This window comes from Ricinus communis, chromosome 4 (assembly GCF_019578655.1).
Source record: "Ricinus communis isolate WT05 ecotype wild-type chromosome 4, ASM1957865v1, whole genome shotgun sequence".
NCBI lineage: Eukaryota > Viridiplantae > Streptophyta > Magnoliopsida > Malpighiales > Euphorbiaceae > Ricinus > Ricinus communis.
Genome location: NC_063259.1, coordinates 15091115 through 15115138, shown reverse-complemented (window position 1 = coordinate 15115138; position 24024 = coordinate 15091115). Strand labels below are relative to the sequence as shown.

Here is a 24024-nt window from a genome sequence, read left to right as displayed (position 1 = left end):
ATATGACAAAAAGTAAATTTAAGTGGTCTATTAAGTTAAATAAAAATTAAAATATTAAACTGATTAAATGACCAAAATTCAGAGTCATAGATATGCATTTAGCCTTCTATAAATTAGATGCACTATAAAAAAAATTCAAAATATATATCGCTCTCTTATTATTTTAGTATAAAATATTCGAAATAGTATCACTAATTTGATAAATTGAATACAATATATCAAGAATAACTACCAACTTGGCAATATAATTAACAAATTTCATATTAATATGGTAGATATACAATTAAAAAAGAAGCAAATTGAGGTGGTTGTAGGGTCCAACTCTTGTGAACAATGTCCTTCCAACAAACATGCCAATCAAACTGTCCTCCAACTCCAACTCCAACTCCAACTCCACACAAAAAGATTAATCTTAATTAGTAGAAAGCAAAGGCCTATAATTAGCATTTCTTGTTAACCTCTCTAATCACATTTTATATCTTAATTAGTGTCATTGTGTTGTCATGATTTCTGTCACTATTCGTGAACATGGTTCTGGGGCATGTGATATTGTATGTATCTTAATATATGTATGTATGTGACTATTTTTTACATATATACACGTGTAATTCCTTGTCAATTAATTGTACCTCAACATCCCAAAGTGTGGAATATATATTATATTAGGTTAAATTATACACGTGTAATATTCCTTGTTTTTACATGCTCTCTATTGAATTATAAATGACTAAATCTTTATTATAATTTATTTCGAATTATATGTGTGCTCCAACAATACTTTTTATTTTATTCTCTGTTTAAAATTTTTTATGAAAATAAAAAAAGAAGAGCTAATAAAGATCCCTTCTTTTCTTTCTCTCTCATTTTTTCTTTTATTTTTCATTAGATGTTTTTTGACCCACTACCAATCAATTTTAGATTGGCAGTTGGCTTCTTTTTTTTTTTTTTTTTTTTTTAAATTTTATACTAATCAATTTTAATAAATAAATAATAAAGTATTTCTTGAAGAGTTTTTTAATTTCTAGTATAGTGTTAAGTTCTATTTAGGGCCGGCTCAACACTCTTTGTGGTCCTAGGCAAGATTTTATTTTGAAACACTACAACATAAATATATTACAAAAAATTATTTAAAATTTATTTTTCTTGTCTTTTGAGGTGTAAAATCATTAATTAAAATTTTGTATTCAAGTTTAGAAAGTAATTTTTTTTTCAATTAATAATATAGCTAAATTACTTAGTTTTCTTGTGACATGGTTGAACACAGATAAGATTTTATTAATTTTAATTTTAAAAAATTTCTTTCCGCTGAAGCTACCGTGATAGAAATGGTTAATAATATTCTATAAGTTATCCATGTATTTGGAAAAGAATTTATCTTTTTTCTATAAAATCTAGTATCTTAACCGTATTTTCATATTTATAATTCTTTTAACTATCAATATCAGAAAGTATATTATGTTTTAGAAAGTTTTCTAAATTTAAACAACTTTTCTTCAAATTATCATCGTCAAGTAATTTAACTTAGATATATTATAAAGGAAATTAAAAATTATTTTCATATATTTTAAATTGTTTAAACCTGCTTTCAATTGAGAAAATAGCATGACCAATTAAATATATGAAATATTTTATTCTAAACAATTCTTCCATCTATAATTTTATTTCTTCATTTTCACTTTCATCAAATTGTTTCTTTCTTTTTATTATACATTTTTCACAAAATTTTGATTCTATAATCATTTGCTCTACAATCTCTTTAGCAACAATCATAAAAGATGTGAAACCATTTTCTCTATAGTTTTTTTCTTTTAAAAATGTAAATATTTACTAACCATATTAACAACAAACAATATATCATACCAAATAACCATGCCTAATAAAAATTTAAAATTTTTAATCTCATATGATACTAAAGAAATAAGTTCACTTTTTGTTTTAGGATCTTCACTAGTTTCTGCTAATTGAATAAAACATGTCTTATTTGTGAAGCTTGGACTTTTATTGCTTTAATATTTATAATACGACTTTCCCAATGTGTATATGATAATGGCTTAAGTGTTAAATTAGAAACATGATTTTGTAAAATTTTCTAAAGTTTTGTAGAAGAAGAAAATAATAAGTATATGGGTTGGCTCACTCCAAAAAATATAATAGTATTAGAACATGAATTAGCCATATCACAAAGAACTAAATTTGATTATGACAACCACATAATGTATAAAATGCTCTAGAATTTAAATATAATAATCTTTTTTTTGCAAACCTTGATTTTTATCTTTCATATTAAAACTTGTCCTCTAACATCATTTATATCAAGTTCAAAATCTTTTAATGTAGTTATAAGTACATCAAAAAGACCTTTACTAGAGGTATCATCAATTTTTATAAATTTTACAAAATACTTTTCTATTTTTATGGGACTTATTGAAATATCTATACATCTTAATATAAGAGACTTTTATTCTTAATGACTTATATATGAGGTATAATCAAGTATAATTAAAAAATATTTTGATTCTTTGATTTTTTTTTTTAATAATTGTATTTCTTATTTCTAATGCTAAAATATTTATCAACTCATTTTATATGTTATAACCAAGATAATGCCTATGAATTTCTCCATTTTGAATACATCTAAGGTGTTCTCGCATAACTGCATCAAATTCAACAATCATCTCAATTAAGCTCAAAAAATTTCCCTTATTTTTTTGATAAATCTTCTCATTTGTACCATGAAATGCCAAATTATTTTTTAAAAGATCTTTTACAATAGAAATAACCCTTAATAGTACATTCTTCTAATGTTCTCTTGTAAATGTTTATCAATGGTTTTATTTTTATGCAATCTCTTCTTAACATCAACCCAAGTGTTCATATTCATAGCATGTTCATTACTTGTCTCATGACTCTTAAGTTTCGCACTAAGGTATTTCCAATCTTTACACCATTCATTTGCTAGTTGATTTGTATTTGAGTTTAAACTAATAAATTTACAACAATAACAAAATACCCTATTTAATTCTTTTGAATATACTAGCCATTTTCTATCATGTTTTTCTTCATTTGGTAATTTTCAAATATAATGAATCGTAGAAAAGTGTCTGGAATTCTTTTTTATTGAAAAATCTCAAACTTGTCTAATTGGACCTTTCTCAATTAATAAATCAATTAAATTTATATTTAAATTATTCAATTTTGCAAGATTATAAATATTTTCAGCGGTTATTTCATCTTATCGTTAACATTTTTATTTTCATCTAGTGAATATCTTCTTCTTTTTCATCATCTTCTAAATTTTTATAATATTCTTGACTAGTATTTGATGAATTTGAATTGGTGTCTTTGAAAATTTCTTCACACTTTTCTATTGATATTTCATTTGAATCTTTATTTGGTTTTTCTAGCATTTGGTGTTTTGTACTAATGAAAAATCTATCAAGTGCACCTTTTTGGGATTGAATTAGTTGTGGGCAGTGGTTTCGGTCGCGCACACAAGTGTCTTTAGTGACTACGATACTGTAAGGCTTTTCAACCTAACAAGTACACGGTAACTAATCACAGAGACTAGCGGAGAGATGGAGTCGTCACTCGGATAATTCTCTTGAATACTTTTACTAAATAAGTGGCGTACTAGATTCCATAAGGAAGCTTCACCACATCCAGATATGGATCCGAAAGCCAACTTCCTTATTTGTGTATATTACTCCTTAATTTTATTGTTAACAAGTTATTCTCTATAAATGCGACAGTTTATATTTTACAAGTTTCCATTACAGCATGTGATATCCTCTTAAGTCTAGTCCACTTTTATTAAGCCTAACCTATGTTTAACTTGTTAGCCTACTTATCTAATTAAATATGTATAAGGCTTACTTAGTCTAGTCTAATTACAATTTATATATTTAATTCTAGCCTTTAAATTTAAATAGACTACCTTTTATGCTGACACCTAGTTGGGTGATCTTGAATCTAATGTGGCCTAATTACTTTGATTAAAGCATGATAGAATCCACTAAGTCTATATGCATTTTAAATTTAAGCTCATTTACCATCCTTTAACCTAATGGAATACTCTTTAATGTTAAGGTCCAATTTTAACCTAAAGTCTATATGTCTAGATTTAATTACGCAATCACACAACAAATATTTAGCATCCATCAAACATAGAATAAATTTAAAGTGTAGAAAAGTAAATTTAACTATTACAATCCATCAAATGCATAAAATACTGTTAAAATCCAATAAATTTTGAAAAACATGCCAAAATAGATGCAGAGTTGACCGGCTGAGGTCACGAAGCCGATCAGCTCAATGCAGAGCCGAATCGGCTTTACACGGAGCCGATTTGCTTTAGGGCTTTTTGCTGCTTGATCTCGCAAGTTTCTTCGCGGACCCTCTCACCTAGTAGCTAATTTAACATGCACAAAAAGAAAACGATTAAGAATCTAAAAAATAAAGCCAAGAACATAAAAACATATTAAACTAAGCTAAAACATATAAAAATGGTGTAAACATGCAAAAGAATTAATTTACAGAAGGTATATAACTTTACATGGAAGATTCTAGATTTGAGCATGCAGTCCTAGGAAATAAACATAATCAAATAGAAATATGAAGCTAACATGTTATTGTAATCATTCTAAGTCATCAGAGACAAAGTCCACTATATTACATGTTATCATATTTAATTTCCAGCATATACATGTTATCAGATCTAACTCCTAGGATAGATCATATTATCATTATTCAATTCCCAACTCATAAAAAAAACCTAGATCTAATTATAGAAATCATGTGAATAAAAAAATCATTAAAGAAAATTGCTCTAATCATGTTTTTAAAACATAAATTAAAAGAACCAGTTTGATGGAGATGGAGATTATGATGATGATGGATTTGGGGAACCCAAGTTCTTACCATTGAATGTTGATCTGTTACTTTCTAGAAATGATGAGAAAGTAAAATAAAATATTGGTTGAGAATTCAATGTTGTATGGGTTTGGAAAACCCTTTGTTGTTCAAAACAAAAGTTTCTAAATCTCCCCTTCTTACTTAGTGGATTTTGTTTCATAAGAACTCACTCTGCTTTCTTGAACGTCTGTCAATTCCTAGATTGCTAGTAGTCTCTACTTACTGAATATGACTCTAGTAATTAACCAATGTAGCTAATCTTAAAATGGGGTGTATCATTCTATTAATAGCAATAGAGTTAGGAAATCCTAGAGGAGAAGATAAATACTTGATTATTTAAATTAAAAGTGAATCGATTATCTTTCCTTCTATTAGATTAATATTAAATAAAATAAAATAAAATCTTTAAAATTAAAATAATTAAATATTTTTTAAAATCTTAATAATTATCACAAATCACTTCTAGAAATTTATTTTTACCAATTTTGGTGTTTTAGGTCAAAAACACACATAAAACGGTGTCAGATTTTGGAAAATAGCCAGTTGACATTGTGTAGAGCCGACAGGTTCTACACAAAGCCAATTCGGCTCTATGTAGGGCCGATCGGCTGTACGCAGAGCCAATTGGCTTCAAGGGTAAAAAGTTCTAAGAATTTTGATAACTTAGTCCTTGAACTTATAAAAACTGTCTTTTCACTCTCAAACTTAATTTTCTTGCTATTTGGGTCCAAATTAATTCTAGAAAAATAATTTTGGTTTAATTATTCTCAATTCTAGCTTGGTTTTTCCCGTTATCAACCTCTTGTAACTCTAGAAATGCAATAATTTTCATCATCGAATTTTTTGTAATTCCCTCGATATTTAAGTTTAGAAAATCGGTGCTGACAATTGCCTTCGGTTTGTCGATATTTATGCAAATAGACTTCAAATAAATCGAGATAAAGCATAAATATCAAGGATACGACAAAAGAATATATGAGCTTTAGGGATTATGGTCGTTGAATTTTAGGGATCACACCTATAAAGGACCATACCTGCTTGATTAGAAGATTACGCTCGTTTTGATTGAAGGACTATGGCTGTTTGATTGAAGGACTAAGACTGTTTAATTGAAGGACTATGCTTGGTGATTTGGGAACAACATCTATTGATTCGGGAACCACGCTCGATGATTTGGGAGACCACACTTGCTGGTTTAAGGATCACGCCTGCCTGATTTAGGGATCATGCATATTTGATTTAAGGAGCATGCCTGTTTCATTTAGGGAGCATATGCTCGTATGATTTAGGGACCACACTCGCCTGATTTAGGGACCATGCTTGTCTGATTTAGGGACCACATCCGTCACACCTTGAAGACCACTAGAAATAGACGTGAGCTGTATACCACATCCGTCACACCTTGAAGACCACCAGAAATAGACGTGAGCTGTAGAAGCTATGCTTTTTAACTTAGCGTTTTCTTTTCCTTATACTTTTTTTTATATTCTTCTTTTATCTTATCTTCTCTTTCTATATATTTGGTTGCTTGAGAAGAATGAACTGAAGTACTCGCAGTCCCTTTCGTCAAGCTTATAGATGATTCTACTAATTTTCAGGACTTCCCTTGAGACAAGAATGAAACACTCCAACTCTATTTATTTATTCAGCATGATGTCAAGATTGATGGAGACCTGAGTGTTACAACTTAGATCTTCTTGTGAGAAACATAAGAACAAAATTCAAAAAAGAAATGATCTTGCTTCTATTTAAATCTCATAGATTCTGCTTTTTATTTTATTTTTCTTTCTAGTAGTGCGCAAGCAATGAAAATTGATGTGCAAGTTTGACAAAAATTCTAATCAAATTTTGTTCATTTAATAAGGGCATAAACAGGTACATTTTCTATTTCACATAATACTACTCTTGTTATCAACTAGTCCATTTGGATTTTCTAGTCGAATATTTTTCTCTCACCTTTTATTTTCTTAACTTTTTTGTTTGGCTAGCCTATACAAGTCCTCTAGTCATCAAGATTTATCTTTCTATTTTTTTCTATTTTTTTAAAGATAGTATCATATAGGTTTTAGATTGACTTGTGAACTTATTGTCCTGGAGATTTGAACTTCTTTCAATATTATCGAGCTTAATCTTTTTTTATATAGAATTTTTCTAGCTCGATCTAAATTTCTTTGGGAGTCAGATGTAATCAGTCTTGCATATTTCAGGTTTAGAGCACCAGTCTTTAATCGCTCCTATCTTCCGAGGTTCTTGTTATTCTCAAGGTTGTAACTTGATGAGGGACGAACTCGGCCTTCTTGCCTTGCCTTCAGTCTCGTGAATAATTCTGCTACCTTGAATTCAATTTTGCATGTTAAATACTATCTTTCTTCTTTTTCTTTTTCTTTTTTCTATCCTCTCATTTTTTCTCTCTTCAAGCGTTATCTATTATGTGCAATAGAAATATACCTGGAATTATCATTGGTGCCTAAATTAAATAAATCAATTCAAATAGAATTAGTGTTAAACATACTCATGTAGTCATCATCATAATGCACAATTCCACTAAGATAAACATTACAAAAGAAGCAAAAATTAAAGTTATATCATTGATCCTAGAAGCAAAATCATATTATATGTTTAAAATAAATCAATAGTTAAATTTTGTGATGCTTCATCATCTTCAGATGGTTGGTCTTCAATTTCCTAACTTGATAGTTTCCCATGTACCCTTCAGCTAGAGCACTTTCAATTTCTTCTACTTATAAGCCGTCATCATACAAGCCCACAAAAGTCTTCATCATTTATAGCTTTTCCATCTAAGATGGGAGAACATTTTGAATTACCATTCGAGCTATCCTTTTCATTAAAACTGCTTTATTTCTCCATCTAGCCAAGAAGTCAGAAAAAGACTCATTGGGCTTTTGCTTTGTTGATTCCAAATCCCTTATAGAGACTTCTAGATGAGCATTGTTATCATATTGCTGCATAAAAGCATTACAAAGATTTTTTCAATCAGACTTGATAGGCTTTTCTAACCTATGGTACCAGTTCATAGCTAGTTCTTCTAATGAGAGTACAAACAACTTGATAATTTGGGTTCTAGTCAAATGAGTAGTGCGCATGATAGTAGCATATTGCTTCAAGTGCACCTTTGAATTTCCAATTCCATTGGAATTTAGCATTTCAGGCATGTGAATTTACGAGGCAATTTGCCTTCTCCAATCAGCATTAGTTCATTGAAATCAAAGGTTAAATCTAAACCTTGATATTTCAGCATATCTTGCATCTTATTGAGCCTTTTAGTGAGACGTTATACAATCTCAGATTCCACAATAGCTTTTGCATAAGAGCTGACTTTTTCTTAGCTTGTTCTAGCATGTAGTCATCCAAATTCTAGAGGTGCTCATCACGCGCTTCGACATCGTGAGTAGTAGTTGCAAAGTTAGTAGTAGTCTTTTGGATAGTCTGTTTCTCAAAAATCTCAGTCAAGGCTTGTTGGAGTTCCTCTCATATCATAATCTTTAGGTCATCCATAATTGCAATTTTGATAGCATTAATGTCTTACTTGTGAGCTGTCTTTATTTTAACTTTGGAGTTGTTATTTCTTGCGTAACACCCGTACCTAAGGAACCATAACAATAATAAAATAATAAAATAATAATAATAATAGTGATGATAATGATAATAAAACTAAAAGTTTAAAATTTTAATATATGTAATTAGAGTAAATAATTTTTATTTTAAATGGATGATTTATAAAATATTTATTGAGAATCTTATTATCAAAAGGATTTTAAGTGCAATTGTGATTTTACATAGCTAGATAAATAAGTATACTCTTATTTATGTGACCTATGAGATCGCACCTTGGATGTCGAATGTTATCAGATTATACTCTTTTTAGGATAACGCTTAGTATACACATAGCATTTGGGGCATATGCTAGTTGGTGCCTTTTGGAAGCTTATTGTCTGCGCCCGTTGATACGAACTCGAACCGAATACATTCAAACACCAAGATAAGTAATGGTGAGAAAATCAAACTGATAAACGCTCTCCCTATTTAAGAGGAAGCACCCTTACCAATAAGTTCGAATTTATCGCCCCAAAATCTAACTTGAAAGTTTGCAATTGATTATGAACTAACAAACTTAGCAATAGAACTACTAAGCCCATTAGTTATAAATAGATGAAGAATGTTCAAACAACCCAAGAAACTAATAAAAAGTTAATTGATTGATCAAACATGTAGATGTGAAACTAAATCAAACAAGTTAATTTAATATCAAGAAATTCAATAAGGAGCACCTTAAGGAATAAGAATTAACAACTCAAATAAAACTTCATTCAGAAATATATATTGATCTTATTGTTTTAGCTGAAATACATAACTCTATTTATAGGGTTTTAAAGTGATTCTAAACCCTAAAAGGACTAAGAGATAAGGAATAAAAATCAAACCCTAAAAGGCTCCTAATATGCGGCTAATCTTATCCCTATAAGGAAGGATAATGTAAAGAGTAATCTAACCCTAATTAAAATCCTAAATTCATAGGTGGAAGTTCTCCTTATCCAATACTTCCAAAAATAGATGAAATTAACTTAAAACGGGTCCATTACGAATGTTTCTTGAAAAATTTGAAGCTTTTTTTATAGGCAACTTGTAAGGCGTGGTCACGCCTTATGGAAGTTGAGCTTCTGCCCCCTTTCTACGTAGCTCACAAGTTGTAAGGCGTGGTCACGCCTTACGGAAGTTGAGCTTCTGCCCTCTTTGCTCATTAATGGCAATTAATGTCACTGTCTTTAAGACATTGTTATCATCATCAAAACCATCAAAAGCACCATCATTAGCCATCTTCAAAACATGCTTTAAGTATGAATTTAAAGCTTGCTTGAACTTCTTACTCCTTGCTCGTGTCATTGGTCCTCCATAGGCTAGTGGATCCATGCTAGTTGACTTAGATGCATCCTTGATTGCATCATTCCCCCCCTCTTCGAAAGGATTCGACCTCGAATCAATGCCTTCATCAAAATCAAAAGGAGACAAATCAGCAACATTAAAAGTAGCACTAATATTATACTTACCAGGTAAGTCAACTTTGTATGCATTATCGTTGATGCGCTCTATCACTTCAAATGGACCATCACCACTTGGCATCAACTTTGATTTCTTTTGATTGGGAAATCTTTCCTTCCAAACCCAATTACCAACTTCAAACACCACCCTTTTGCGGCCCTTATTGCGTTGTTTGGTGATTTGTTCATTGCGCCTTTCCAAGTTTGCACGCACTCGTCCATGCAATTTCAACACAAATTCAGCCTTCTTTGCGCCATCTAAATTCACTTGCTTGTACTTAATGACATAGGGAAACGCCTCGATGAATTCCCTCCACTTAGCATGGCGTTTATCCAACTTGTTATGTCCCTTCAAGTGCTTCAATGCTTCATGATCCGTGTGAATCACAAACTCCTGCAAAACACTTACAAACATAGTAGGAAGAGAAGAGTTAAGATTATTAGTGTTAAATAAAGTCTCCTTGTACATAAGTACAAGTACTCGCCTATTTTCACTTAAAGGCTTTCTCATGTCTTGCTCTCTAACTAAGAAATGCACTTTTTTCTCACTTGTCTCCCCATTTTCTTGCGCCTTACTCATTCTTTTGCTCACATTCTTGCGCAAACCCTCACTAAACTCTCCTTTTACCACTCTTTGCTCTCGCCCCTTATTATTTTTCACACAACTCTCCTTTTGCTTGTGCACCTTTTCTTTTTCATGTGTACTCTCACACTTTTGTTTTTCTTTCTCATATGCTTCCATTCGGTCCTTTACAATTTTTTGTAAGTCGCAAACTTCTTTAGGACTTAATGGTGCCAAAACATACGGTTTTCCATCCATTAAAAGAGAATATGCATTGGTTCGACCATTATGAATTACAGATCTATCATATAACCATGGTCTACCTAGCAACATATGACATGCATGCATGGGAACATCACATAGTACTTCGTCATGATACTTCTTTACATTAAATGCAACCCGTACTTGCTTAGTAACTCTAATCCCACTTTCATCATTAAGCCATTGCAAGGTGTATGGCTTAGGGTGCTTAATAGTTGGAAGTCTAAGTTTATCAACCATCATAGCACTTGCTACATTAGTACAACTACCCCCATCAATGATTAAACTACAATTAGCATCATGGTTTTGTACCTTACATGTAGTATGGAATATGTTTTCCCTTTGAGCATCTTCATCAACAGGTTGTAAATTAAGAGTTCTAAAGGTTGCAAGTACATTACTAACCTCACCCAATTGCACATCATCACAATCCTCCAACTCAGGCACGTCTAGGTAATCCTCCTCACTAGGTTCGGATTCTTCATCACTCTCAAAGACCACTTCACCACTTCGAATTGCCATGGTTTGCTTGTTTGGACATTGGGAAGATATATGCCCATACCCCAAACACTTGAAGAATTGCACTTTCTTTATTTTGAGGTCACTATGCATTGTTGGCTTAGTGTTAACATCAAATTTAGGGGCTGCCTTGATGTCCTTTGATGCCTCACGACCCTTGTTAAGGGGCTGGTTGCTCCTTTTCCATATGTTACTCCATTTTGAGCTAGGGGCAGCACTTCTGCTCTTGGTTTTTAATTGCTTTTCCACCTTTACGGCCATGTGCAACATGTCCTCCATCTCTATATAATGTTGTAATTCAATTATGTTAGCAATATCACGATTCAAACCATGCAGAAATCTTACCATTGTGGCTTCCCTATCCTCATCTATATTGGCTATAATCATAGCTATCTCCATAGATTGCCAATACTCCTCAACACTTTTACTACCTTGTACTAAATTTTGTAACTTGTTGTACAAATCCCTTTGGTAGTGCCATAGCACAAACCTTTTATGCATAATGCGCTTAACCTCATCCCATGAACCAACTTCGGGTTCCCTATAATGCCTACGACCACTCACCAATTGATCCCACCAAATGGCAGCATAATCACAAAATTCAACAACAACAAGTTTAACCTTTTTAGACTCACTATAGTTATGACATTCAAAAACCCTTTTAACCTTTTTTCCCACTCTAAATAAACTTCAGGGTCACTCTTACCATGAAAAGATGGTATTTTCGTCTTAATGCTACCCAAATTAGTGTCAATTTTGGGTTGGAGATTATGTCTAGACCCTTTAGATTCACTTTCTTGGTCATTATCAGAACCATCCCCTTTAGACGTTTTAGGCATATCATTCAATAACCTAGTTAATTTGTCATCTTATTTTTGAAATTGTTTCTGCATATGTTCTACTACATCTCTCAATGTATAAGCTAAATTTTCCAAAGTCAATAGTTGTTCAGATGACATGGTTAAACCAAAAGACTAGAAAAGAAAATTAAAAAAAAAGACGTGATCAAGTGTTATACTCTGGAGACTTCTTATAGTCAAAGGCAAAACAAGAAAAGATCACTCCCTCACGTGTTTCACTCACAAAGAATTGAATTCCTTATAGAAATTAAATCAAATTGTTCTAGTAATCATAAGAATAAATTTTTCACAACCTCTTAACGTTTATTAATTCTGAAGTCCAATAGAACACTCGTGAATCAATAAAACGAATTATAAGCGTGTGAACAAAACAAGCTTACAACTAATCGAACAAGACTAAATTAACCCAAAAGAAAAGATTTTTAAGAGAAAACAAAAAAATTACCCAAATCAAAATTTCAAGAATGAAGATCAGCTCCAATCAATTAAAAAGAATTGCAGAATGAATCAATCAAGAATCAATTCTTCAAGCACTACCCAACACAAATGGTTAAGGTTAGTTTTCCGTTCCTTTCCTTTTTTTTCTGTAAGTCTGCCTTGGTATACGGGCAGCAATGAAATAGTATACTCTTTTTTTTATATATATAATGATGCGAACAGAAATTGAGATGAAGTAGAAGACACACTCTTAATTGAAAAGAAAGTAAACCAACTCACAAGTTTGGCTCTGATACCAAATGATACGAACTCGAACCGGATACCTTCAAACACCAAGATAAGTAATGGTGAGAAAATCAAACTGATAAATGCTCTCCCTATTTAAGAGGAAGCACCCTTACCAATAAGTTCGAATTTGTCGCCCCAAAATCTAACTTGAAAGTTTGCAATTGATTATGGAACTAATAAACTTAGCAATAGAACTACTAAACCCTTTAGTTATAAATAGATGAAGAATGTTCAAACAACCCAAGAAACTAATAAAAAGTTAATTGATTGATCAAACATGTAAATGTGAAACTAAATCAAACAAGTTAATTTAATCTCAAGAAATTCAATAAGGAGCACCTTAAGGAATAAGAGTTAACAACTCAAATAAAACATCATTCAGAAATATATACTGATCTTATTGTTTTAGCCGAAATACATAGCTCTATTTATAGGGTTTTGAAGTGATTCTAAACTCTAAAAGGACTAAGAGATAAGGAATAAAAATCAAACCCTAAAAGACTCCTAATATGCGGCTAATCTTATCCCTATAAGGAAGGATAAGGTAAATATAAGAGTAATCTAACCCTAATTAAAATCCTAAATTCATGGGAGGAAGTTCTTTTTATCCAATACTTCTAAAAATAGAGGAAATTAACTTAAAACGGGTCCATTACGAATGTTTCTTAAAAAATTCAAAGCTCTTTTTGTAGGGAGCTTGTAAGGCGTGGTCACGCCTTATGGAAGATGAGCTTCTGCCCTCTTTGCTCATTAATAGCAATTGATGTCACTATCTTCAAGACATTGTTATCATCATCAAAACCATCAAAAGCACCATCATTAGCCATCTTCAAAACATGCTCCAAGTATGAATTTAAGGCTTGCTTGAACTTCTTACTCCTTGCTCGTGTCATTGGTCCTCCATAGGCTAGTGGATCCATGCTAGTTGACTTAGATGCATCCTTCGTTGCATCACGCGTATGACTAGGATTTACACTTTAGACTTTCAGGTGAGACGTCTTTGCGCCCAAAGTTGCCAGGAATCTGTGGGGTACATCTATAAATGTATATTGTTTTCAACTGACTTATTTATTTTATTTGTTACTATTTTTCCTTAGTATGATAACATGATTTAAATTAGTAGCAAAAGTTTTACTAAATGGAATCAAGATTATGCAGTTAATTGATTTTATATCGTAAAAAGATTTGTAGTTTCAGATACATATTGAAGTGATTATTTTTTATGAGTTTTATAAAATTTTATTTGTCCAGCTAGAATTATTTTATCTAATATTTTGTCAAGGTTAGCATAGTTTTATGTAAATTTATTTAAATCATTATTTGTTCCCCTTTGTTTTTTGTTTATCCTCTCATTGAGTTTTACTCCTATTTTCTCCCACTAGTGTTATGCAGGATGTGTAAGTAATGGATCAGAATAGAAGTTGTAGCAGTTAGAGCTTCGCATTACTAGACTCCACGGTCTGAAAAGTGAAAATAGAAGATTAGATGGTTAGGCTCAGTTCGGACAGGGGCGTTACATCTTAGGCTCTTATCTTAATTGATGGTGAAATAGGTCTTCTTGATATTCATCCTAGCCTACCATTTCTTGTCTCTTCCAAACCAAAGGTGATGAATCTATATGGCTTTAAAACAAAGAGTTAGTCTGATGTATGAGATGCATGGTATGCATGATGCACGTACAATGCATAAGGACAAAGAAAACGGTTAGCAAATAAATTACTACATAAAATATTTCTCCAACCTTATTACTTCCATACACAGTTAATGGTGATGTTTTCAGTATAAGTATAAAGCCTGTAAATTTTCAAACCTAAGGCCCGATTCCACATGTTTTTGAGCCAAGGCCTTCCAAAGTGTGAGTTTAAGTACTTATAAGGAGAGATATCTCAAATAGCAAGGAAAATGGGTTCCTAAAGGAGTTACTACTCTCATTACTATGAGCTAAGTCTTGGGTAAAGATAAAAGACTCCCATAAGTAAAAGGCATCATTCCTTTGCCACTCAAGGGTCCATGCGATGAAGGAAACTTGCTCATTACTTATTAGTGATAATTAGCCAGTGTCATAATCCCAAGGTTCGAGTGGAACCAGAGAACTACTAAACAATGCCATCAGGATTATAGGGACCAAAATGCATAATATATGATAGTGGTGTATTGATATAAGATAAAGATACACTGGAATTAGCTTCTCTTATCCCCAATGGAGTCACCACTATGTGCGGCAGTTTCAGATGCGCACCCAAGTGTCTCTAGCAACTACGATACTATAAGGCTTTTCAACTTAATGGGAATACGCTAACTACAATAAAATAGAGTCGCCACCCGGGTAATTTTTCAGGAGACCTTTATTAATTGAGTAGAGTAGTGTACTAGATTCCATATGGAAGCTTCGCCACATCCAGAGATGGATGCGGAAGCCAACTTCTTTATTTGTGTATCTTAGTCTTCAATTTTATTGTTTAACAGGCTATTTTCTATAAACGTGAGAGTTTATATTTTACAAGCATCTAGTACAACATATGATATCCTCTTAAGTCTAATCCACTTTTATTAAGCCTAATCCATGTTTCACTTGTTAGCCTACTTAACTAATTAATTATGTATAAGGCTTACTTAATCTAGCCAAATTATAATTTATGCATTTAATTCCAGCCTCTAAGCCTAAATGGACTACTTTTTATACTAAGGTTTAGTTGGGTGATCTTAAATCTAATGTGGCCAATTAATTTGATTAAAAGCATGACACAATCTACTAAGTCTATATGGATTTTCAGTTTAAGCTCATTTACCATCCTTTAAACTAACGGAATACTTTTTCATGTTAAGGTCTAATTTTAACCTAAAGTCTATATGTCCAATTTTAATTAGGCAATTACGTAGCAAATATTTGGCATCCATCAAACATTGAACAAAAATAAAATGCAAATAAGTAAATCTGACTACTACAACCTTGCTACAATTGAAAAATAAAGAAAAATGTATAAAATAAGTTACAATATATAAAGTATCACTAGAAGCAAACAAAATTTGAAAATTAGGCCAAAATAGAAGCAGAGTCGACCATTTGACGTCGCCCAGCTGAATCGGCTCTACACAGAGTCAATCGGCTCTAAGGCTTTTCCTGCTCGGTTTTATAAGTCTTTTCGCCAACCGTCTCGTCCAAGAGCCAATTTAATATGTATAAGAGACCAAAAAAAAAAAAAACGATTAAAACTTGAAAATATAAAGTCAAGGACATAAAAAACCAAACCAACTTGACGGGGCAAATACTAATTCCCTAAAATTAATCGAATCGTTTTAGTTTGCAAATGAAATTCTCACTTTCAATTGTCTTTTCCATTTTCACAAGGTATAAAATAATGAACCAGGATATATCTACATGTTCAGTTCATACAAACTCTTATCAATTGCTATCCAGCCAAAAGTACAAAAGTCAAGCGAGAGCTCATCATCATGTGCGCTAGCCTGTCAGATGCTAACAAGTAAAAATTCCCATCGTGCGTGCATAGACAAGCAGGGGAATAATGAAGAAATTATACTCTTTTCGGCCATATTCTTAAATATTTTTTTCCCTATCAATACCATTTTATTAAATAAAACAAAAGAAAAAAATGATAATTTCTATGTAGCCATTGAAGAATCTTCCTGTTCTTATTGTACATTCCAGCAGATAGGTCTCTTCCTTTCTTTCTCATGGATAGAGACAATGCAACCAGAAACATGTATATTGATACAAAAGAAGGAACACAAGCATGAATTTAAATGAAAGAACCCCACTACTCTCTAAGACATGAAAGCTAAACTAAATGCAGAAATCACCATGCATCCTCTACAGGCTCCACTAGAAGTATTCGTCATTCACATCTTCATCGAAAAAGGCCTCCTTAGCCAGTTCATGCAAGGAAAAATCGTCCATGAAATGCTCATCTGCCATCTCTAGAATTGATCTTGAAGCAGCAGCAGTCTCATTGTCATCACCAGCAGCACTTGGTAAATTGTAGACATCTTCAAATGGAACTGTATATTGTTGCTGCTGATGCTCTAGCTGCAGATGGTGGTGTTGCTGCCCTTGTTGTTGCATCTGGTAATACTCATTATAACTACAACTGTTGCTATAAGGAGCCATTGCTGTAGTTTCAATGCTATTATGATTTTGGACACTACCTAGTCTAAAATTCAAGTTGATTGGCCCCTTTTGATTCCCAAATGAAGTGGGCCTGCTGCTACATCCAGTAAACTGTTGCACCAAGGTCCTGAAGTTGCTAGTGTTTGCATTGAGGAGGGTAATGGGTGTCTTCTTAGAAGCCCTAGACCTTCTTCTAATAGGCTTTGAGACAACACCTTTAGGAGTCAACTGACCACCATTAGCTGTAGTTGAACAGCTAGGGCTTGACAATAAGTTATCAGATGCACAACTACTACTTGTTGTTGTTGCTGTAACCATGGTAGAATCAGATGAAAAACCAAAGCCAAAACAAGAAGAAGAAGAAACTACTTGCCCATGAATGGTTTGATCATAGAATGGATGAAACCACTCGGTGGAGCTTGGTGTAACAGTGTCACTCATTCTGGTTTTTGATATGGAAAGGAAGAAACTTAGTTTGGAAGAGCTATATAATAATTAAGGCAGTGATCATGATCACCAAACTCCAGTCAAAGTAAGCATCCATACTCTTGACTATTCCTAGGGATCATGGAGGGAGACTTAGAGGGCAAGAATGGTGTAGTTTCCTGGAAGGAACATATGTTCATTTCATTGATATCTTCTAATATCAGAATTTAACATCATCTTTTAGACTCCGATTAGGCTATCTTTTTTGGAGTCTTTCTACATGGTCTTTGATTCTTGGTCAGAAAATTGATTTTAGTAGATGCATTAAGAAAAGGATGTATATTAACACTCCCTTGTGACTATCTTCTCCACCAACCACTTATGTAAGCACTTGTACTTGGCATTTGAGGCCAAAGATTTATTTAAGATAAAATTCAATTAAAGCAGCTTCTTCCTTTTTGAAACTTTCATAATTAGTGAAAAATTTAATGATCAAATCATTTCAATTTTCTAACAAATATATATATATATATATATCAATTGTTCTTCTAACTTATGATGTTGGCCAACTCCAAGTACTTATGATGTTGGACATCCTCTTTTGGAATGAAGAAATAGAATTCATATAGCTAACCCTTAACTAATTTAAAATAAAAATTTAGTTAAGTTGAGAATAGAATTCAATTGTTCTAAAATTATTCTTTTCTTTTCTAGTAATATCAAATGTAGTTTTCTTTTATAGAGCATTTAAAACAAATAATTCCAAATTTCTTCTTCAACAAGTTTGTTTTAGCTAAATCTCCATCAAAATGCCTTGCCTAGTTTCCAACATGTGCATGTTATCTGAGTGTCTTAGAGGGAGATATGATAGCTACTATGTTTGAATAGACAAATGACTAGACCAAGTTTCTTTTGACTATCATTTATTATTCCAAGGTTGAATTTGCTCACAATATGAAATGGAATATAATAAGTTGCCCTTTTCATGATTCTTTTTTATTTTCCTCTCTGGACTTTTCTTTTCAATATAATAGCAATAAGGTACCTCTCATAAATTTAGTTTACTTTTTCATTAAGTATACATGCAAACCAAGTGTTTCTTAATTAAGCATGTACAATCGATGCTTTTAACTCACTAGTAATATGAAACTATTTTAAAAATAAGATTAAATATTTCGCAACCAATTGAAAAACTATAATATCTGCTATTTCTATATTTTCATTTTGTATAGTTTTTAGAGTTGATATAGCTTGACTAGTTCATGCTTTTCTAAGTGAAATGTAAAAACGTATTTTTTCCTTTATTTTATATTTTTAGTATATATATATACACGAATGAATGTATGATAGATATTTGGATGCTCACTTAAATTAGCGGGAGGTCTAGTAGATAGATATTATTGAATATATATATATTATCGAGCTAATTTAGAGCGTATTGAGAAGAATTCTTACATATGATAAGTACTATTTCAAGAGTTTTTTTTTTCTTATATGTTGAAGTTATTTCTTTATCACTAATGAAGGGAATTCAGGATTTTTCTTTTTTTGAGTTACAAACCAAAGCAAATGATTTGAATTTAAAATTATATAAAAGAAATACAATATTATAAGGAAATAGAACTAACAAATATATATATATATATATATATATATATATATATATATATATATATATATATATATATATATTTGTTAGTTTATATACATTTATTTTGCTTCTCTTTATTGATTGATGATGAAGTTTCTAGGAAATTGCGGCTCTCAACAATGTCAATATCTAAATAATTAATACTAAGAAGACGTTAGACCTTTGCTCTATATAATGAATTTAAGGTCTCATTATCTCTTACTTAATCTTCAAAAATTTTGTGTCATCATCACTTGCGCAAATATAATATGAATAAGTGATGATAATTTTCACATTAACCTGAAGATGACATAAAGCTCATGATTTAAGAATTCTCAATATATATATATATATTTTCTTTCCATTTTCTGAGTTTTTTTATTTCTTGGGTTAGAATAATCATGTCCACACTAAACTTAAGGCTAGATACAATTGTGTGGAGATCAATTGTATGGACTTTTGGAACATTATATTGGGAAGCAAGAAGTGTCTTATGCATAATGCTATCAAAGAATATATTGTAATACAAGTCTAAGAAATGTGATTTTGACCAAATATATATACACATACATATAATTTTCCACAAATCCATTGAATGTTTCCTGTCTTTTCCCATCTTGAAAGGCAGTTTTTCCATTTCTCTTACCAACCAACCAATTTAAGCAAAGGAGTATTGCTCCTATAATGCAGTTTTTTTATTAAAAAAATAAATTAATATTGTTTAAATCAAGCATTTGTTTCAATTATGTTTTGAGTTCTGTACAATAATGGTTTTGTTAGATAGAAGAGAAGATAAATTATTGACTTAATTTGTTGATACATCAATGTTTTTTTTGTTAAATGCTTTATAGGTCTCACACTTAGTTTTAAAATACTTAAAAAGGGCCAAATTTAAATGCTTATCTTTGGTTTAATGCATTTTTCATACCAAGATGAGTGTAGTTTTTTTTTATATTTTAAATCTATTCTGATGCTTAAATTAAAAATTAACATACCTCATAACTGTAGGTTCAAAGTGCGAAGTTGGTCCTTATTGACACGTGAATAGGACTTCTCTCCTTAAATATAGTGTCATTCTTTTAGCCGATCTCTATTGTTTATCTTGTTCGGATTTAATCTTCGAAATGTCGAAATAAATATATTGTTCAAAACTCCTCTACTGATCAGGAATCTCTATCTACTCATGATTTGGACGTTCATGTGTGATTATTCTGCATTGTTCAGATTTCTCCATCCTAATTGGACGAAGTAAGTTTTATATTTAATTATCAATATTAAAAGTAGTACTTGTAATTTTTTTCTCTTGCATACATTGTGTCTGATTTTTTTCTATTTCTATGTTGAGAAGTTTTCTTTTTTTTTTTTAAGTTTTTCTTATTATTATTATTATACAATTGACAATTTCTTTCCCTTCCCTTCTTTTTATGTTAAAATTGTGGTGTGAAAGGGCATCAACTCATAAAGTGAAGTGTTGACTAAGAGGCACCAGATGCTAACAAGAGTGATGATGAGATAATACCGAGTCAAACATGAACCAATACGTAAAACCATACTTCAGTTCAACAAACTTATCTTCTTGTTAAAACTTGGTATTTCTCTATTACCATCTATCTACTCTTCTCTTTTCTCTCCTCATTTTCTTTCCTTTTCTTCTTTTTTAAAAAATTATAATAAAAATAATAAAAACATATAACATCTCATTTTAATTTATGCCAACTCTTATTCATCGGATATGACAGTGTAATATTTTTATAACATTATTTTAATAAAAAACAATTTTAAAATATAATAATCATATAAAAATATGGTATTTATATTATCAAACATAAAATTATATACAAATTAAAATTAAGTGATGTAGCAAAACTATATGTTTTGAGTGTTGTTGACTTGGGCTGTCACACCTCAAAGCAAAAGATAGTTTTGACTAATTCAAGAGAAATTTGGATTCTTGTGATCATTATTGATGTACCCTTATCATGTAATCAGCACAGTCAATTATTTTCTTCCCTCATTCCTCAACTCTTTGCACACTGCCTTACTGTATTCTTTTGCACATGCTTAATTAATAAAATCTGAAAATAAAATGGAAAGTCACTCAAATATCTTTTTAATAAACCCTTTCCTTAAAAATAATTAAATATAAATATATTTCTTAAAATTCGGATTAGGCTTACACCTCTTCCTTATCACCTATTTCAAGCCAAAGGCATTTGTCATTTTTCAGATTTTTGGATTTATGCCATTAATATTTTCTAATAAAAAAATAAAATACATATATGACTAATTTCTATTATTATTTAATTATTTTCTTATAATATATTAGTAATTATAGTAGTTGAGATGTATCCAATTGAATTGTCCAACCATTCAATACCCCTACTTCTCGCATTTGTACTAATTCATGTTTACTCTCAATTTGTTCTCAAAAAGAAAAGAAAAGAAAAACAAGGAAAGTTTACTCTCAATTTATGCAAGTCACCAAATTGATTGGGTTGCTGAAAACTCGTCATGTCGCTTAAATTTTACTGGGTCAATGTGTTATTTGATTCAATTGAAATGGGTGACCAAGTCAATCTGTTGGACTAGGCTGGATTATGATAACACCAATTTCTTTTTTCTTATAATAATTTTCATCTAAGGATCAAGTTTTAGATCTACCAAATACTATCATTAGATATCAGGAACACAACTAAAATCGGTAAGTTATACCATAAGTGATTCAGTCGAAACGACGTTGTTTGATAAATTTAAATTATATATAGTTATTTAAAATATTTTAGTATTTTTATTATATAAATATTTTTATATATAATATGGTGAAATTATGTGTTTTTGCTTCACTTAAATTTAATTATCTATTTTCAGTAAATAGTAGCCAAAAAGAAAAATATGGAATAAAATACTCAAAAGTCTAATAGGACGTGCTTGTGTCAAAACTGAAAATCAAGACACATTATTTTTCATCTACATCTGTCCACTTTTCTTGTCTCTAAAGTTTTCTTCACAGTTCTTCATCACGAAAATTTTAGTTTTAGGCTTTTATTATTCTTTCAAGATCAAAAACTTTCAAGAAGTGAAGAGTGAAGATTAATCATCTTTATACTTTAAAGAAATTCTGAATCTAAAGAAAATTTTTATTTTCAGTTTTACTTTTATGTTTAACTATTTATTTAATATGATTGTGGGATTAAATATGTTAGGCTAGTTTTCTTAAGTATTTAGTTTAGCCTATTTAGTCTATATGAACCTTTTTTTTTCTTTAATGAATGATTTTTTTATCAATATATTTTTATTTTTTAAGTTGAATATATTAGAGACACCATCTTTGCTTCAATCTACGTTGGTATAAGAATTTTAGTTACATCATTAGCTTGAATAATTAAAAGAAAAGAAACATTATTATCTCATTCAATAGATCTATACTTAAGGTTAAAACAAGGGAATTACTAAGTAATTGGTTAGACTAAATACTACTTTTATCATATAGTTTCTAAAAATCATCTCATTGTATATTTACTTTATTAGTTTATTTATTTCATTTATGAATATTAAATTTTTTTAAAATTTTAGTTAAAGTGTCTAGATTTATTTTTAATATTTTTGTGCTGATAATTAGTCTATATAATAAGTAACCTCATAGTTCTTTGAGAGATCGACTTCGAAGTAAATTTACTATTTTACTATAAGAATAATTCATACATTTGCTAGTATTTAGTTTGACATATTATTATTTAATTAGAAAAAGGATAAATTTTAACATGTCCCGTCGAATGGAGCTTTTATTACAAATTCAAATACCATATCCTATCTTTTAGTGTTTGGTATTTTCATAATAGTTTTCTATGAGCTGAAATTTTTAAATTTTAATATAAATTCAAAAAACTTTTTAATTTTTAATTCATTTTACTTACTATTTTTGAATTTTTTTCTTTCAATATCTTTAATTATTTTCTTTAAATTCTTAATTTTGACTCAATTCAATTTTGTTAAGTCTGATTCTATAATTGTTTTTTTTTCAAATTCATACATATATTTTTTTAATTTCTTTTTTTTCTTTCATTCTAATATTTTTTCTCTTTCTTATTTGTATTTTGATTTTGTTAAACAATTATTAAAATAAGTTGAAGAACTTTTAGATTATTTTAAATTAATTAAGATTAACCCAATTAGACTAAATTAATTAATTAATTCTTTTATTTCTTAAAATTATTAAGTAATTTAAAAAGTTGGAAAATATAAAATAAATTAAAATTAAATAGATCAAAGATTATTTCTTTTAGAATAAGATAGATTAAGAGTGTATATTTAATTTTTTATTTTATTTATTTAAATTAGATTAAAGTGCATGTTTATTTTAATTATTTAAATTAGATTAAAGGTGTATTTTTTTATTTTATAATTATTTATTTTACTCATGTAAATTAAATTACAAAAATTCTTCATTTATAAGTACACTACTTTGTTAATTATTAGTTAGCATATTTTATTATGATTTTATATCCATCACTTGTAGTTGTAACGTTCGTTTACGTGTATATTTATTATTCAATTAATGTCGTTGTAATATCTATTATATGTACATTTAATATTAATGTAATATTGTTATAATATCCATCATTTGTAGTTGTAATGTTCATTGTGTGTATATTTAATATTCATTTAATATTGTTATAATATTCATCACTTTTACTTTTTAATGTTGATTATGTGTATGTTTAATATAAATGTAATGTTGTTATAATGTTCAATATCTAACGCTCGTCAATGTCTGAGACACGTTGCGTCAGCGTCTGAAGCGTATGTATATCTAGACCAGACCCCATAATTACATAGTCCAGGTCTATGTTATAACAATCCCATACACTATATAGATAAAAATTAATTTTTAGAAAATAGATTCAACATATTCAAAATATTTTGGAGTAGTTTATGGCTGAAGAAAG

General features: G+C 30.3%; 2 protein-coding genes across 2 annotated transcripts; both read right to left on the bottom strand.

Annotated features, from left to right (window-relative positions):
• Positions 1-1957: 1957 nt before the first annotated feature.
• Positions 1958-11697, bottom strand: LOC107261613. The gene is made up of 6 exons (XM_048373116.1): positions 11656-11697; positions 11197-11280; positions 10237-10362; positions 7737-7874; positions 2597-2798; positions 1958-2061 (listed from the first exon to the last, which is right to left on the bottom strand). Exons 1-6 carry the CDS (start codon positions 11695-11697, stop codon positions 1958-1960), a joined length of 696 nt encoding a protein of 231 aa, XP_048229073.1.
• A 4805-nt stretch (positions 11698-16502) lies between these two features.
• LOC8289507 lies at positions 16503-17632 on the bottom strand. The gene has a single exon (XM_002523614.4). The coding sequence runs from the start codon at positions 17461-17463 to the stop codon at positions 16738-16740; it is 726 nt and encodes a 241-aa protein (XP_002523660.2). The 5' UTR covers positions 17464-17632; the 3' UTR covers positions 16503-16737.
• Positions 17633-24024: the final 6392 nt, after the last annotated feature.